Source organism: Poecilia formosa, unplaced genomic scaffold, assembly GCF_000485575.1.
Source record: "Poecilia formosa unplaced genomic scaffold, Poecilia_formosa-5.1.2 Scaffold30, whole genome shotgun sequence".
NCBI classification, from domain to species: domain Eukaryota; kingdom Metazoa; phylum Chordata; class Actinopteri; order Cyprinodontiformes; family Poeciliidae; genus Poecilia; species Poecilia formosa.
The window spans coordinates 762,604-781,729 of record NW_006799969.1 but is presented as its reverse complement, the minus strand read 5'-3'; the positions used below and the strand labels follow the sequence as shown (position 1 = coordinate 781,729).

At 37.0% G+C, this 19,126-nt stretch overlaps 1 protein-coding gene across 5 annotated transcripts in view; it reads right to left on the bottom strand.

Annotated features, from left to right (window-relative positions):
- The window catches only part of dlgap2a (discs, large (Drosophila) homolog-associated protein 2a), a 161,704-nt gene that overhangs the window by 126,506 nt on the left and 16,072 nt on the right, over positions 1-19,126 (bottom strand). For 4 of the 5 annotated variants that reach the window (XM_016670051.1, XM_016670052.1, XM_016670055.1 and 1 more), the window contains exon 2: positions 17,139-17,193. In XM_016670051.1, the coding sequence (XP_016525537.1) occupies positions 17,139-17,193 (55 nt within the window). The remainder of the gene's footprint in view (positions 1-17,138; positions 17,194-19,126) is intronic. The other variant, XM_016670054.1, reaches the window with a different exon arrangement.

The window sequence follows — 19,126 nt, the reverse complement described above, 5'->3', positions numbered from 1 at the left end:
TCTAACCAGCATCTGTCCAGGGCCATCGCTCTGAGGAAGATTCTGTCCCAAATCTGAGGCAAGAAGTGAATATTTATTGTGCCATTAAAAGGGTCAAACCGTTCTAAATCTCCAGGAAGGCAGAAAATAATAAACTGTAACTTCGAATTGACATTGTGTTTTTTGTTATTGGTGTGGGGGGTATTAGAAAATAGTTATTCTATAGTTGAGCTTGCTGAAGAGCTTTTCCCTTAATCTTCTCACTTGATTTTAACAAACTGAAAAAAAAATAAATAAAATAAAGTAACAAATATCATGTACACCACCAGCGATGGACTTGGTTCTGCTTATGACTGCTGTAATTAAGCTGTTGGCTGGATGGCACAGTGATTGCGACCACAACTGTGCTCCGGTTGTCACAATTATAGCTGTGCAAATTATCTTTTAATGGGTGCAAACAACAACCGTAAGCAGCAATTGTGTGCAGACAATAATGACTGTGCATGTTAAATTTGGTGATGTAATGGTCAGCACACAAAGCCCTGCAGGTACAAATTATAACATCATGTAGACACAGCCAAAGACTAAACGATAGCCATATCGAGCCAATCCAACTGTTAAAACCAGACAAAGCTGTTCCAGATATATATTTTTTTAAGCTAGCAGCTGAATACTGTCAGAAATAAGCTTTTTAAAATGCATAGTGGCCACTAAATGCTACAACATTATTAATCTCTTGTATAAAATCTGCTGTTTTTTTCTTCGTCTGGCACTGGATTATCAGATTTAATAGTCCTCCAATGTTCATGTGCATTGCACATTGCAAATTAAGACAAGCGTAATCCACAAATAATAATAATTTAAAAAATGCTAGTAACAATTGATCAATGTAAAAAATAAAAAAAAAATAAAATAAATCCCTGGTGAAATGTGGAGTTTATCTGTATTGAAAGCACTCTGCAAAATGAAAAATGTAAAACTTTTTTATAGCAAAAGCTATGAAAAGTTGTTTTTAATTTGTTATGTCCTGTCAGGAAGACAGGACATAAATCATGCACAAACTATATTAAAAGTGTGAAAATGTAGACATAGAGTTATCAGAAAAACTGATAAAGAAATCTTTATTTTCTCATTTTCATCAAACATGTGCAAACAACACAAAACGATTGCATAATTGTGAAGTTTAAGGAAAATGACGCATGTTTTAAAAAGAACATGAATATGAATGTAAATTGCCAATCCAATAGCTTGCCATCATCAGTGTGTGAATGCATGTGTGAATGGGGATTGCAAAGCATCTTTGAATGTTCTAATAAAGAGTCATATATTGTTCATGTCATTTTATAAGCATAGTTTAATCTAAATCATTCCATTACAGGTTGTGGTATATCTAAGAAACCTTGTGATGAACTGAGACTTATTTCTTTCTGAAAAGAGTTTGTGCAACTCTTCCACAGCGAGGTCTTCAAAGCTTGGTATATATTTCATAACTTAACCCTGGTTTATAGACCTGCACAACTTTCTGTAAAGTCTCTGTGATCCTGTTTGTTCACTGATGTTTTCTAACAAATCTCCGAGGCCTTCTCAAATCCTTTCCTGATGATATGAAGTTGCACACACACTGACTCTTTGCTAATTAGCTTCTTCTGATGGCAAATGGTTGAACTGGATTTTATTTTGTACTATCTAAGAGGATGAGGCAGCATGCAAACTTATGCAAAAACTGCAAAGATTTGACATTCTTCCACATAATTTTAAGCAGTACTTTGGGTTGGTTTATCAGCTAAACCTCCAACAAACAAAATTTATTTTTAGGTTTCCGTTTATACTGCTACAAAATATATTTTAAAAAGTTCAAATAATGTAAGTACTTTTGCAAGACTGTTCAGTTTCAATAATCCCTCATTGCTACAGTATCATCGGCCTGTTTTCCTTGTGCTCAAGAAGCCTAGCTTCCTCCACACAGTCCCTCATTACCACTTCTCCTTACTCTGCCACTTTCTCTTTTTCTCTCTCTCTAGATTTCCATTTCCTTCATTCTTATTTCATCCATTTTTCTCAGAGCCCAGGTATAACAGCAAACCAGACAAGACGATGCCACCAACATTGAGACACAGCAGACAAATCGCCACGTAAATTTACTGTATGGGCTGAATGCACTAAACAGTACTCAGTAAATGTTATTTATACACCGAATAAAACAATTTTCTTGCTCAAGAAGAAGTCAGAGGCATGCTGCAATCCATGTGACAGAGGTGACAGGAACAGTCACCCAGCTGGGGTTTAGTATAATCCTTCAATTTTATATTTTAGCCAGGTGTGATAACAGAGGCACACTATCCGCAATAGACTGCAGATAGTTTTTTTGTTTTTGTTTTTTTTTTTAAATGTAAAAAAAAAAAAAAATCTAAGACACACGGTCAAAAGATCACACTCCTGTAATTTAAGATTTCCCTTCAGAGGTCAGAGGTAATATATGAGAATAAATGTGCCCAGCTGTACGGCACATTAAGCAGCAGCGTTTTTACGTGACCAGGAATAAAAGATGGCAGCGGCCCCACAAGAAAAAAAAAACAACAAATATAGCATTAGGGGCATGGGTGGAACAGAAAGTTTAAAGACAAAAAAGACTTAAGAAGACCTGTCATGCATGAATCTTCCTTTTTCCCCTTCCTTCCTTGTAGCATGTGTAATCAGATCTTGCAGAACTAGCTCTGTGGAAAAAGGACAGCGCGAGTGGCAGGATATGTTCAAGTCATTCAAGGGTGGGGAAATGAAGGTGAGTAAAGGACAGGAATAGATAGATAAGATGAAGGTTAGAGTGGGGAAAGAAAAAAATGATTTGGGAACAGGTTCGGTAAAAGCACAATACTGGAGTGCATCTCTCTGTGAAAGGTATGATTTTTTTCAGGACTTTCACCCCAAAGGAAAAAAAAAAAAAAAAAAAAAACAGCACCAAGTGATGACATACAGTTTTGTTTTTTTTCCCTCATTGGGAGAATAGAAAGAAAGAAAGAGACACAAATTCAAGCAACCTTTTATCGGTGTTCCTCCTTCTCCTTCTGGGCCTCTGGCCAGCATGGATGAATGGCAGCTTTGGCCTTCATGTTCCCTCTGCATGGTGGCTTGCTCCGTTACAAAGACTGGACAGGGGATGATGTGTGAGTCCGTGTCTGCAGACTACACTTCCTCAAATAACTCTTCACACATCAGCAAGCTCCCAAATTCCCACACCGATGGCAGACAACAGAACTCCGAGCTGTTGACTCCTGGAGTGCTACCTCAGAATGTGTCCAGCTTCTTCTGATCAGTAACGAAACAAAATACGTTTCTTTGTTTTTGCTTTGGCTTTTAAGGACAAAATCATTAAATCAATGAGAGCCAAAAGAAAGGTACAACACATTGCCTCACAGTCCATGGACTCCTTGACATTTTGCTATGCTTAAACCACAAACCCTTGTTCATCTGAGTGGGATTTACTGTAAATAAAAGACATATGTGTGAAATAGATGGGAAATACTTAAATTTTATTTACAAACTTTCAGATTAAAAAAAACCTGGAAAAATGTGGCATGCATTCACATTCAAACTCTTATTTCTGTGACCCCTAAATAAAGTCCATCGCAACCAATTAATTGGTCTCTGATCCAAGGATGACACAACTTCTGCAAAATTTGATCACAAGCTTGTCATTCAGCACAGTTTTTTAGTCGCAAGTACAATACTTGTTAGACTGTATAATGTTTTTCACACAAACTGGAGTAATCCTGAAAGGCCTGTGGTAACAAGAGCTGCAGTGTCACTGTTCAGATCAAACTAGATCCATACATTGTATTGGCACAAACCTAAATTCAGCTAAGAATCTGTGGAAAGACGTTAGCCTTGAATTGAACTGCTTTACAGAGAAAAATGGGCAAAACTGGTAAAACCATAACCTAAAAACCAGCAGCTGTTAATTGTATGGAAGACACGTTTCATTTATTTCAAAAGCTTGGAAGTCATGAATCCTTTTCTTTGTACTTAATTATACCTCACTCTACCAACACAAAGTACAGGTAAGAGGTGTGTATACTTTTGCAACGTGGCGTATATTTTTCTGCCTATATCTTTACATTACTTGAATCTCAACAGAATTTGGCCTGTGGTTTTTGTTGTAAATCCCCAGCTATGCAGGATTTAGGCTTGATACAGCTTATTAATAATTAAAGTATTTAAATGGACTCTTGTCGATATATGCTGACTCAGATCACTTCCTGGCAGAGCTTAATGGTAATAATAGGTGTCCCAACCATGATTAATTGCCTCAATTTTGCAAGAGATTCAACTGCACCAACAGTGAAAATGTTAATGTGTGGTCAAAATACTGTGAATAATAAACGGGAAACAGTGAATATTATATGGGGATACTGATCACAACAAAACATATGGGAACAGATTGGAAGCAGTTAGGAAAAGATCAAAGATAATTATTGATCATCAATCTCCAGTTACGTTCCAATTATCCTCCAAGCCTGCGAACAGAACTAGTATGATGTTCAATTAAGCCCTCCTCCCATACTTGAATTGAAGTGTGATTATTTTAGCAGGCTTTTAAAACCTTATTAAATTGTTGTTCATATGTGTAGCTGCAAGCAGAAAAAAACTCGCTGAGCTGATGCATCCTGATGTCAAAGGGCAAAGAAAATTCTTCACGGGTCCCTGGTCTCTTCTCACAGCCCATATTCCAGCCCCGTCTCCTCCCAGGCAATCTGTACCATGAAAAAGTGATGTAAAAATCTATAGCAAAGGCCCGTTCAGTGAGATTCAAGCTCTCAGTCTTGTCGACTGAAGATAAGCTGACTCATAGTCCATGACAGGTGAATGCTAAGCAGTGCGGGTGAATCTTATTACGAGGCTGGGGAGTGAAAAAGTGGCTAAAAGAGCTTTGGAGCTACAGCTTCCTGTGTCCTTGCACAGCCCTTCACCTCCAGAAACAAACCATCTATGCCCAACCACCAGAAATAACATTTAAATTAATAAGCTAAAAGCCATTAATCAGCACTCCTCTACATAGACGTGAGCAATGTTACTGTACACAATAAAGTAATTATCCAAACCAAAGTAAAGCTCCTATTTTAGACACATAGCACCATCTCATGGCGAATCTAAGAATTTAAAAATCGTAGTTCCAACTATTATTATTCAGCAGCCCTATTAGAGTTCCAAAACACTTCAGATGATTATGTTTTGCTACTATAAAACACAAATTTTATTAGATAATCAGATTACTTTTCCTTCCCGGAGGTCATCAGAATTTCAAAGTATGTCTGTATGTATTCACAGGGACTAATTCTTTACAAATGGGGAAAAAAAAAAAAAAAAAAAANAAAAAAAAAAAAAAAAAAACAAGGTGAAAAAGTAGAAGAGCAAATGTGAATATTTACATAAGCACTTTGCTAAAGCACCAAACCTCAAGAATTTTCACATGTCAATGTAGAACCGTAAGGTTTACAAGGATTGTATGTCATAGAGTCAAACAACATTACAAAGTTACAAAGTAGAAGAAAAATGATACTTAATGTAATATAATATAATATAAATGCACAACAAACTTTTGTAAAATGTGTATTTGAATTTTGAAAACCCACATAATTTTCCATCCGATCACATATGCATGTGTGTGTTATGTCCATCACATGAATCTCAAACACTTTGACTTTTTTTTTTTTACTTACTTTTTACTCACTAATTTCCTGTAACCTCTCAGTACATTTGGCTTTAAAATAGAGTGATGGTTGGGTTTACTTTCACTTCCGCTGATAATGTAAAATGCAATTTATAAGTTCAAGGCAGCTTTGCATGTCCTTATCATTAATCCCCGATGTTCTGTGCTGATGCTAGACGGTGAAGGGAGGAACACGATCACTGCTGTCCTAATAAGACCCCGGTGCATGTTTCCCCCTGTGGTGGTCCCAAGAGGCTCTCATTAGGTCTGCGCTGTCAGGGACAGTAGATGGATGGACAAGATAACAGCCATGTGTCTTCATAACTGTCTGTCTGTTCATTTGGGAGGAGTGGCTTCTTGGAGCGTTTCTTTTTTTTTTTTTTGGCCATGAGCAGCGAAATTGGTTTCTGCATGCATACAAATGAGAGTTACTGTGTTGTTTTCCATATCTGAGGGTGGCAAAATGAATGACAGAAATCTGTCTAATTAAAGAAATACAAACTCTTTGTGAAAGCATGATGAGTACTCTGGTCTAAATATCCGCAGCATACAGTAAATATATTAGAAAAGTCTATGATTTTTTTTTGTAATATCTAAGTGTTAGTAACTGCAACGTGTTTTCTGATCAACTGTGTCTATTTCTGTTTGCTGTGTTGAGGCGTTTCTTCATTAATCTTCATCAATAGGTGACCGTGTGTTGGAGCATAAGGCCAATTTCTGCAAAGCAGAGTTCAATTCTTGACAGAAAATGTATGGGATCCATCTTGAAAGCAGATAAAGTTGTCATTGTTTTATGATTCTGTTGACTTTGACCCACAGTCATTATCCATTTCAAAACTCAATATTTCTTCTGACTCAAATTTCTATTTTTATTTTTTTTTCAGGTTTTTATAACACAACGACTGAGTTTTCAACTAAATGGGAGTTTAGAAATGAGCTTCCTCAAAGTACCTGCATGTCTTCATTAATGATAATTCCAACCAACATTTTAAGAGGGTCAGTGTGCTATGCATGTTATAGTCTTACTCTAATTCTTGGTTTTAGCTTGAAATATTTAGATATCATCTGGATTTGCTTTTGCATTAAAACTGATATATTTATTTTCAAGATATCGGGATACAGATCTTAAAAAACACACCACTGAAAGACAAAGTGATGTGCTGACTGATAAAATATAACTAAACAAATAAACTATATGATTTATACTCCGATTTTCTCAACGTATTCAGTTCAATTAAACTCCAAAATACTTTATGAATCCCTAAACAAAATTAAATGTATATCAAAAATAATACCACTAGTATAATCCCAAAGATCTTTAATTTTTTTAAATCAAATATATGTAATAAAATTAATAGTCAACCACTTCTTATGGCTTGTTTTATTTTATAGCTTCGTAATTCTTTTCATTCACCCAAATGCTCTCTGCTCGTTAGGCCTGCACTGTCCTGATGAGCTGCGAAATGAGTCTGATACTGGTCATCTTTTATCGTCTGACCAGTCAGACGCGTGGCTCTGACCATAAGAGGCGAAATCAAGCAGGCAGGACATCATTACAGAAGCAGTGAGGGGTTGTACTTTGGCAGTTATCCCCAACATTGCTCTACCACAGAGCTCAAATGATTATAGACAGAATGAACCGGAGGTCATTTTGTGCAATAAAAATACCACACGGTGTCACAAGCTGCTAAACGATTTCTACTTGTGATTTCACCATGTCTTGTGGGGAATTTGTCAACAGAATGTAAAACAAAAATTGACAAAAATCGGGAAATCAGACAAATCTTCTTTAGAGTTTCAACTCTTGCTCGAAACAGTTAAAGCAAATAGTAGTCTCTTTCTGCCCTGAAGAAGTTTGCCAATTCTGAATTGAGGCCCTGTGGATCCAAAATGGGGCAGTTTTACCCATATGTGTGTAGTTACGTCAGCCACACCCAGCCACAACCACAGTAAACAGTATTCTCCCAGATCAGACTTGTGATACATGGAGTGCACAAAAAATACCATCTGCTAAAAGCTGTTGGTATCTGAGTTGCAGATACAAGAAAAAGTGATAAAGGTATTTGTGCCACTGACTTTAAAGAAAAAAAGAAATGTGTCAGATTTGGCCAAGAAATGATCGTAGGTAAACAAAACCCCCTTTTTAATTTATAGATTGAAATTGAGAGTGCGTATGTGTAAATGCTTATTATTTATTCCTATACGATCACAAGTTATTGCAAAACCTTTGCATACACACCTAATCATTTTACAAGGTGTATCTACATACAAATACCAATAATATATGTTCAAGAGAAAAATATTAGAGCAGAACAGCAATTTGAGTTTTTCCTCTCATGTTCGGTTTGATCCTGAAAAAAAATCACATTACGGTCAGCTTCCCCATGCAGCCAATTGCCGGACCAAAGGCTGCAGCTCCTCCACAGATAATGCCCTTTTCCTCTAAAAACAAACGGATGTCGGAAGCAGACATGGCTGCTGTTATTTGTTACAATCATGGCACCAAAACTAAATCTGAGCCTCTGTAAATACCACACAGACAAAAATCCAGGCTGACAGGCGGAGAAAATGTTTCTTTTTGTTAAAGGTGATAGCATGAGTTATCACCCATTTCTCGGGACTTACACATCTGACAGCAGCAAAAAGTAGGACAAATGTAGCCAATGAAACTGCCGTTTTCACTTTTATATTTCAGTTCCGTTTAAACGGCAGCGGAACTGTGGGCGCACAATGGTTCCCATGCAATAGCAGATAAAGGGATACTATTTATTTGGTATTGTTGCATTGTTTTGCATGCTTGAAACAAGAGAAGTGTTCAACTCTCCTTGTCAGGTGTCAGAGAGCTTCGGGCTACTAAACGAGTACCATCTATTCACAACTGCCTTCGTGTTAATAATGAGAACTGGGATAAGTAGTGTTGTTTCGGTGTAATTGCGGTTGTGGGAGAAACATGTCCAGAACATTGAGTGCAACAACAACATGGGCTGCAGGGAAAGTAGCAGGATGAAAAAAAAGGGAATAACTGCTTGATATCAAAGAGGAAAACGTTTGTGTATCCAACACGGCCTTTCAAAATTATTATCCGTGTTGTAATCTGAGCTGAACTGTCATAAACATGAAATCTCCACAATGTTTTACACGGTTTCAGGTTTGACGGGCAATCTTTTGATCACATCATTTTAGAAAAACCTCGTCTTCCTCTTCTCTGGTCTAACACTGAGGCTATTCAACTAACCATACAGGAGCGGCTGCTTTAAATAACAAATAATCCATAAAAGAAAAGTCTTTTCCATTCATATTTTCTCTTTCTATATCTAGATACATCTGTCATTTAGCTTGTCGCCGTTTTTAAAGCCACTGTGAAATTGAACCGGAATTGGGAGATTTTACGGTTTACTGGTCCTGACCTGCCAAATGGAAACTGGAAACAGCTAAAATTCTACACTGCCAGATTTTCTCTTAGAAAATCTGAGTTTGGAAATCAGTTTCATCTCTATATTTTATCCACAGATCATTTTAATTTTTTTTAATGATAGCATCTAAGAAATAAATGTCTTTGCAACACACCAAGTTAAATGTCGTGTTGGACTGCTTCAGAAGGGCAATAATGTCAAGAGACAACTGTATGGTGAGTAATTTAAAGACATTGTATTCTTCCAAAAACTATTGACCTCAGGAAAAGCCTGAAATGAGTGAGTGGATATAATTTTCTTTACATTTTGGGCAGACAAGGGTGCAAAGAACTATTTTGAATTTGCGGGGTTGGCATTTATGGAGCAGGTTTTTTTTTTTGTTTTTTTCCATTACTCATCTAAACTGTTGACATGACGCCGAGTAGCATCCTTAATCCTTCATTCAAAAGATTAATACAAGCAATTTTGCACAAGTCATTAATGCTTCCAGTTGTGAAAATTTGCAAAAACTGAACTTAAAGAAAATCAATTTAATGTGAGGACAAGCAGAAAAGCCCCAACAGCAATAGAAACACATGAGAGAAAGAACACACCTATATTTGGGACAAAACGTATGTGCAATTTATAAAGTCTATTAATTCTTCTTATACTTTTTAAACACATACTAAAACAATTTTAAAGTTTTAGTGCTCTCCTGTTCGTGTGAAATAGCTTTGATTGTCTATATAAACTAATTGTGAAACATTTGTCTTCAGTATCACAACACAGGCTATTATTTTTGCATGTTCTGACCATCTTCATCCACGGATACATTTTCAGGAAACTTTGTACTTCAAAAAGCAATCTAACTGATCAGCCATGCTACAGACTGCAGACAAGCTTTTACAATCACCCGCCTACTTCACCTTGCAACCCCAATTCCATCAAGCTGTTCCATGAAAGCAGGAGGTATTACCATGCAGGTAGCATGATGCGGTCTCCTCTCGGGTTTCCTCAACGAACGCCGAGAGGAAGCTTGAGGAAAGCCAGCTTCCTTTGTGCCAACAAATTATATCATTACAATAAATTCAGCATACAACACAAATGTGTCTATTTTTTGCATAATCCAATTTTAAGCAAGAAAGATGTATCATTATTTGCACTTTCATTATCTAAATATTTACATCTCTCATTAACACTAGAGTGATCTGGAAAAGGAATCATATCCCTAAAAGCTATCAGATTATGTACAACCACACACCTCCATCTGTTTTACTGGGTTTTGATGATAAGCCAAGACAAAGCAGTGTACAATTGGTCACGAGAAGGAAATGGATCAATAATTTAGTAATAAAATGTGAAAAGTGTGCTATAAGTATGCACTATACGTGAGCCTTAGCTGTAATCTCAGGGTTTTTGTTTTTTTTTTGTACCTTTCTACCATTGCTATAAATTTAGCTTCTCATCAACTTTAACCAGTTTCCATGTTTCTGCTGAAGACAAACACCCACATTACAATGTGCTGCATGGCACACTTGGTGCTTTGCATGCAGACCAGCAAGTCTCATCTAACTATAACACTTTTCCACATGTTTGCTGTATTTAAAAAGAGAACTTTTTTATGACTTTCTTTCAACCCTGCCTTTATTCTTTCACTCAAACAAGCCAGATTCTGGAGTGTATACAAAACGTTGCCCACTCAACAGAAAAACATGTTTTTGTACTATTAAACTAAACACAGGTGCACTCTATTTAGTAATTCAGTATGATTCAAAGGTATTTGATTTCACAGGATTTAATTTAGAGGTATCAGAATAAAATATATATTTTCACCTCATGCTGTGCAGATTTTTATTCATCATCATGCTTCTTTATTTTTTATAAACACTGCGTTACGTTAGACCTTTAAAACACAAACAAAATAAGTTTTCATCTGTGGTTGTAATGTGAAAATTAGAGAAAAAAAAAACAGATAAAGTGAAATTTTATATTTTTGCCATTGTCATTCTGTTTTGATAAACATAACATAGAAGGACTAAGCTCTTTTATTTTTACTGCTGCAACAGTGAAAACAGACTACAGCTCTAATCATGTGGATGGTACAGGTTGTGAACTGATTGTTGATGAGCGCAGAAGCACAATGTGTTGAAGTAATCAGAGAGCCAATGAGGAGGGAGGCAAGGAGACGAGGAGAAAATGAGAAGCTTTTCAGCAGAGCAACAGAAACAGGTCGCCTTTCTTGCTGTACTCTATGACATTGTCATTCATGATAAGCTACCTAACCGACTTACGGACTCCATGTGAAATCAAATCTTCCTCACCAGTTGACTCATTATGTCAGGAAGGCTGAGATATGCAGTCTACAGAGGCCAGGTGTCCTCCTGACTAACTTCAATGACAGAAGTCTCCACAGGGACAAGCACAAAAATTATGGAATATCAGCAGGCTCTCTGATTTTCATAATTCAAAAGAAAAAAAAAATGGCTGTTCATTTTTATCAAATTGTCACACCAGCAATTGAAAAAAATAAGCCAAAACCAAATGGTTCTGTACTGGACTGTCCGGTTGAACTTAACTGTAAGGTATATTTGAACCATTCATACTTAAATGAAAACCTATTAGCTCAAAGGATAAGCCAGTCCATAGATAGCAGTCAAGTAACACATGGCATCAGTTTCAATTGTTACATTTTTAAGACCTTTAGGAACCTCTACACCAACACTGTTGCAAAAATAAAATTATAACAATAATGAAAACTTTTGACAAACATAAAGAATCTTATTATCAAGGCGAGACGCAAAGAGCTGAAAATTATCATGCAAGAGATAATCAATTGAAAGATGATGCATCCCTTAGGCCAATAAAATGATTTCTATATGAAATGTTTGTTTTTTTGGTGTTTTTTTTTTTTTTACTTTGTTGCTGATCAAAAGAATCTGTGATGGTAAATTTTAAGTTTCTTTGTGATGCAGTATAACTGGATCTTTTTCTATACTATTAACTTGGAACTTCAGCTGTCTGCATATTTAGAGGAAGTGCTCCAGAGGGGAAGAAAAAAAGTCTTGCTGCAAAGCTACCCACTCTTAACAGTTCAGTGAGTCTGCCTTCGTGGTGCTGGAGGGAGCGCCGAGGAAAAGAGAGAGTTGATGAGCTGGTTGTCAAGGGTAAACACTCACTGCAGGAATTAGGAAAGAATTAGACTGCCAGCTCTCATCAATTTGCTCTTCTCCCTGCAAGTCAAGTTTACATAAGTTCTGAATATTCTTTGTATATCCGAAGCAAAGTGTCTGAAATGTGGGGAAGGATGTACTGCGAGAGTGTTCTCTACAATGCCACAGAGGAACGCGACAGCCCGCCCGTTAATTACCCGAGCTAATAGAGCAGCTGCTGTTTCATTCTCGTGTCAGAAAGATTCACAGTGGGATGAAGAAGCTCAGACAGGACATGTGAAGCATTAAGATGGACATGTTGTGACTCCAGACAGAGGCTCCATAAGGCACAAGAGCCATTAAAGCCACTGCAGCTCAGGGATGTTGCCGTTTCTGAACCAGGACAAATGGAAAACGAAGGATCGAGTGAGATTAGGACTGAAACACTCCCTTACATGTAGATTTGTGAGATTTTCAAAGGAATTTTCTTAACCTCTCATCTGGAACCATAAGTCCGGTGGGTTGATTTGTTTTAATGGCAAAATGTCTTCAGGTAAATTCTCCATGACACACACATAAATCTCAACGCTTTAGTAGTTAAGAAGCTAATTGATGGTTCTGGGTATAGCAAAAAAAAAAAAAAGAACAGTTGGTAAAACTGTTGGCTTGCAGAGGGTCATGTTGTTTGAATTCCAGCCTTGAATGAAGTCTGCATGCACAGATTCTCTCTGGGTTCTCTACCTTCCTCCCACAGCCCAAAGACATGACTGTCAGGTTAATTGGTCTCTCCAAGTTGTCTTAGGTATGAGTGAGTGCATGGTTGTTTGTCCTGGCTGATTGACGATCTACCCTGGAATTACCTCTCCTCTCACCCAATGACAGCTAAAGATAGCCCCACCACAACTCTGCAAGGATAAGCAGGTATTGTGGATACTGCATGGAAAAAATACTATCTGGCTATTGATTTTTTTTGTTTTGTTTTGTTTGTTTGTTTGTTTCAGAGGAACCCTTCAAAACAAACTGCCATGAGCTGCGCTGACAAACACAAACACTTACTTCAGAGATAAAGGTACAAGGAAAAAAACTGGGACAACTGATTAGAATAAAACAAACATAAGATAGCACAAATATTCATCTTATTATATAAAAACAGTTAGTGTCACAAAACTGTTTCCTACATTATTTGTTTTTATTTCAATGTAGTATCTTTGAAATCATGTTTTGAGTTTATTAGCAAGTAAAGCATAATGTTCAAAGTTAAAGTCTGTTGCAGGTTTAGTCATTTTTAATTCTGACAAAGGCCTGAAAAAGTGGAGCTTTTTGAAAGGTTTTATGCCGCTACATCTAGAACAACCTTTTTTGGTAGGCTCCATGCAAAGCTACTACTCTGAATGCTCTACTCATGCAACTGAAAGTGCTGCATGCCGTTAGTGAATATCACACAGGCCCAGGCCACAGCCATGTCCTGGTTTTAAAATATGCATGACAATAATGCTAAGTTGCACTATGAACAGCAGGAATTTAAACAAGGAGGGCAGCATCATGTATAAATTTGAGCAATTGCATGTGATATTAAAACTTGGCAAGTAAAAGAGAAACAAAATTAAATCTCCAAGAATAAGAACATGTTAAATGGAAAGTTTCCAATACATTAAAAGACAATTTAAGTATTTAACTGTGTAGTTCCAACTATTGTAATGACATGACACCTAAATAAAGGCATCAGATTCTGTGAGACATTCGCTAAATTCTTATGTGCAGCAAAATCCCTCGCATCCTCATTCGATGGCTCTGAACACGTGATCACTAAGACGCAAGCATTTGGCTTTGATGAAGCCACAGGAAGACCATGATGGCAGGATGCAAGATAAGCACGGACATGAGAAGAGGCACCAAAAATTGTCAAATCGTCACACATTAATTCATGTCTATAAATAGAAAAGCTCTGCGAATGAGAAGCATAGAAGTACAGAGTGCTCATCGGGACAGAAGTTCTACATATGGAGTCCATTAGGAGCAGAGGAGGGGGGGTTGGGATGCCAGTGACAGGCAGAGTGAAAGATAAGCCTCTTTCTTTAAGTTTTCTTTTTTTTTTTTTTATGCAAATGCTGTCAAAGCACAGAGAATAATTTGAGAACAGATGGGAGAACTTTCTGAGTGCAAACTGTGAGATCTGAGATGCTGGTCAGAAGAGGGCGCCATAATTCAATATAACTTAGCACAGCAGGGCACATGAACATAAAAACACAGAATGCAGCAAACAATCACCATCACCAGCAGATTAAATCCATTTTCTGTTGTTTGATCTTAAAGTCGTGTTTAATAAATGTTCTCGGTCCACTTCAAAATTTTACACCAAAAAGTGTCCTCAGATCAGATTAGAACTATAATGTACTTTCTAATTAGCATAACCAAAAGATGTATTTACTTAAAGCACCTGGTCATCACCTTCAAATTCGAGATCTGACAACAATGAAAATGAGTAATGCTGCTAGCAAATGGGACTGAACACAAAGCTGGAATATACAAGCCTCGTTTCTATGGCAACAGGATGCCAAGGTAAATGCTACTTTGCAGCAGCCCTGGTTTCATTCAGCTCAGCAGTGATCAATAAACTTTAATGGAGCAGGGGTTTTTTTTCTAAGTGATGTGCTGTGCGCTTTTCTTACAAATGCATTCAGTCAGAAAAGCGTCATTTTCAGAGAGGTGAACTGCTCTTCACAACCTTAACTGCCTGCACATAACTCAATACAGATGCAAAAATCCTAAAGTGAAAGCAAGATTAGCTCTATCCAACACAACTTTGCCCAAAATTCTCAGTAAAAAAGGTTAAACTATTTGGATGCAAGTACAGTGCCGTTGGCAGTATGTAAAATATTAATTTCATACATGGAAATGGCTTAGAGTTGTTACATGTGGCAAGGTAGCAAGCTTCAATGTATTTAATTACACTCAAGATTGCAGCTCCACCCTTTTGTGATTCTGTCTGTCACATCAGGACAATGCGCTGTAGTAGCAACTAAAAAAAAATAAAAAAATGAACAAAATGCCAAACAGAAGACCAAGGTCATAATCAAAGGTGCATTATTACCATAACAAAATTGACACGAGCCTTTAAAAAAGAAAGCAAAAAAAAACAATCCACCTGCATCCTGAGCAGCATCTGAAGCTTTGGTAATGAGATGAATGGAGTGTGGACTCATTTGCATGCGGTCTCATTGCAATCCAGGGGCTAGGGAAGTTGAACTGCCAGAGAAGCGCGCATAAAAAGGTACAAAGGAAGTCATTACGGTTAGAACAGTGGTCAGGTACCTGAATATATTTCCCTGCTCTTCAATTTCATCAGCAACCTCTTCATACCTGAAATGATGTGAAGAAGCCCATCATCATCACAAGTCACAGTAACTGCTCCCAAATGTGTCCCTCCCTTTGTCAATTAAATTTGACAAATGAACCAAAGTAACTAGAGATGCATCAACTAGAGTTTTATGGCCTATTTACAATCTGCACATTCTAGAAAGTTTTGAATTGCTGATAATTTACTCAAATGTAATTTTCTTTTAATAGCTAAAACAGAGTTCAAATATTTTATTATTTTCTTTATGCTAAAAGCACTTAATTATTTACAATAGAAACAGGAGGAAATCCCACTGTCTGCTGTACAGCTTGTATGATTATTGTAAATTAAACACAACATTACTGGAGTTTGGCATGTGATAAGAGTAATTAGTGTAGTGAGTAGCTAGCATTTGTAAACTCTTTTTTGAAGATATTTTAAAACATTACTTTCCAAAAAGTTGCCAATGTTTCTAAATCCAGCATATCTAATAACAGGCAGATAAAAAGTGCATCATTGTATTCTCTCTGTCCTTTATAATCTCTTCCACTCTTACCTCCCCAGTCCTTTTAACCATTTTAAAATTATCCATTCAGTTTTCTTGTTAAGTCTACTTTAACTAAAGTCCAGCTTGGCTTTGAACCCTGTGATCTATTTAAATCCTGCAAGTGACAGTGAAAGATTATCATTTTTGACTTTTTCTGTATGCAAGCCACATTAACTTTGAGCCAAAGGAGTCAACAGAAATGGTTTATTTTAGAAAACAATAATTTTCTATTTACATCCTGCTCTGACTGTAAGAGGATCAGCCAGTGGAGGGTTTGCACATGCACGATTGATTAGCAAGGTGGGCAAGTAGCTAGGGAGGGGCTCTGACTGCAGCTGGAAGGGGCTGCTGAGTAAGGACTTTATACCCTGTGAGTGCTTCAGGAGGGCAGCAACCACTGCACTCGAGAAGAATGAAAACGATGCATGGCTTTACATTAGATTCACCAGAAAAAGGTGAAAAACCTGTTGCTAGTCCCTTTTTTGAAAAATAGTTTCTGGTAATCTGAAAACTTACAGTATATACCGACAAAGACATTAATTTGGCCACAGACGGAAGAAAGTTACCTTTCAGAAAGGTTTTATTTTTTTAAAAAGTGTCCTTGTCAGAACAGCCTTTATTTCAAAAACAGATTATTTTAGTTTCTGACCCCCCCAGTTACTGGTAAGGGCCAATCCAGCTCAAAATTATTCAGAGGCTGAATTCTCTGTGCATCTCTCAAAACCATGATGTTTGTTGGACTGTGTCGAAATCTGGCAATTTTGCTAGCTAGTTAGTAGTTCAAAGATAATTACTGAACACTGAAGAGGAAATTACAATCATAAACTGACAATCAGTTTCATTTGGACAGAGAGGAACAAGAAAGATACAATTTGTGTGAGATATATTACCATCAAGCTGTAGACGAACACAACACAGACAAAAACAGACAAATGTTCAGGACCACGCGCTCATTAAAATCATGAGTGACTCTGCTTTTATCCCGCCGTTGAGGGTTTAGAAGAGAGGGGACGCTCTGCTTAGTCCTTACCTGTTTTCTTGTCAGGTAAGATACAGCAATGTTTCTGCAGTATGCCTGGTAACACCTTCCAGGAAACAACATGGGAATGGGAGTTGCACAGAGGGGGTTGCGACAGAAGGGGGGGTGGGAGGGGGAGAAGGGAGAAGGAAAGACATTAATATCACAGAAGCTCAAAGCACATAAACAAGTTGGAGTTCTGAAGAGACGCACTGACGCATGCTGAGATCCTCATTTACAGAGCAGAAACAGATACCCAATTCTGACACCATTAGCATCAAAGCAGAAGCCTCCACAGCTCTCTAAGACTTTTCTCGTGCACACTGATCAGAGCAGAGCAGCACAAAGTGATAGTTGCAGCGCGAGTATGTACACGGAAGATGCATTTATAAACTCCCCATATGCAGTCAAAGGTGGGTGAAATGGCATGTGAATATGAATAAAAATCTAAAATCCTCCATCATTAAAATGACATTAGAAAAACAGGGTGGTAAAATCACAAGGCTACTTTTGTTTCACCAGCAGTTTTGTTATTCCAGGGAATTGTGGCTGCAAACATAATTGCGCTACTCACATGCCTGAGGTGGTCACACTAATCAATAATGCATCCTTTCAGCATATCCCGTGAGGTGTTCACTAAATCTTTAACCAATCTGAAGTTAAAATTTGAGCTGCAAACATTTTGAGTCGTTATTCCCCCTTGTTCAACAAAAACACCTGTAAAAAAGGAATTCAGAAGACTGAAAGCTGAACTTGCAATCTATTTAATTTCCACAATAATGGTTTCATTAAGCTTTCCTGTGACACAGAATATCATCGCTATTGTGTAGGATTTCCACAAGGAGAAAATGATGAGAACAAAGACAAAGGAAGATGTGGTTTTACAGGGGCTGACAATGCCTCTTTGTCCTTGCAGCTGACTGACAACTCCATCACAGACTATAACCACTGTAGAGATTTAATATAGACATGCACTTTTACTTTTTGTCCTACTATTCTGTTCATTATTAATTTACATATGCACTTAAACGGTTATCTCAGGCTCTACCATCTGTCAAACTAATTTTGTTTCTCTCAGGGTTTCAATAAGAAACATCAGATAAGCTTTCATTTTAATTAAAGAGGGTAGAACATATGATAGTCCCTCTCGCAAAGAGAGAAAAGATATTTAAAAACAGAAATTAATTCAAATGGACACTCTTATGATGAAATTGTCATACGAAAAACCTTAAGCACGTGCACTTTTCTATGCCAACCATAACTTTAATATCTAGAAAAAGCTTTAAATTACATGTTTTTCAAGAAACTATGATGAACATAAGAAATATGTAATATAATAAAAGTTTGTTTGGAGGCAGATACTTTTTTTATGAGAAAAAGAAAATTGACGATAACTTGATAACTTTCAAATATTTTGAAATAAATTCAAAATATATTTAAAAAAATATATATATATTGAATTTAAAAGCTAGAGAACAGCAGAGGTTAATTTATGAATTATAATTATCAAATGAGACCAAAACTGAACTGCAAGATGCCCACAATAATTAAAGAAAATAAACAAATAAGAGCTTTTATGGGTGTTATTTGAGTTTTATTTGATTAATAGGAAGAAAAGAAAGGACTAATATTAATCAAACTGCTCCTAACAACAATTAAACTATAGATTCATGGGTTCGTTATTTCCCTGTATGTCTCATAGGTCTTTAGAGTGGTGTGGTGATGTGTTCACAGCCGAGACACCCACCACTGCTTCTTTGCTTCTTTCGCTCATTTCCATCTGATTTGGGGCTACAAGCTCTTAACAGATGGTGTTTAGACACAAAACAATGACAGCGTAAAAGACTGAGGAAACTAAAGCAAAAAAAAAAAAAAAAAAGATCAAATTCCTTTATGGATTTCGAGCACAAAAATAAAATTTGGGCTCCAATAGCAGAGCAAGGACCTCTTCAGAAAGATTCATTGGATGAAATTCAGAGGAATTTGTACATGGTTAGTTT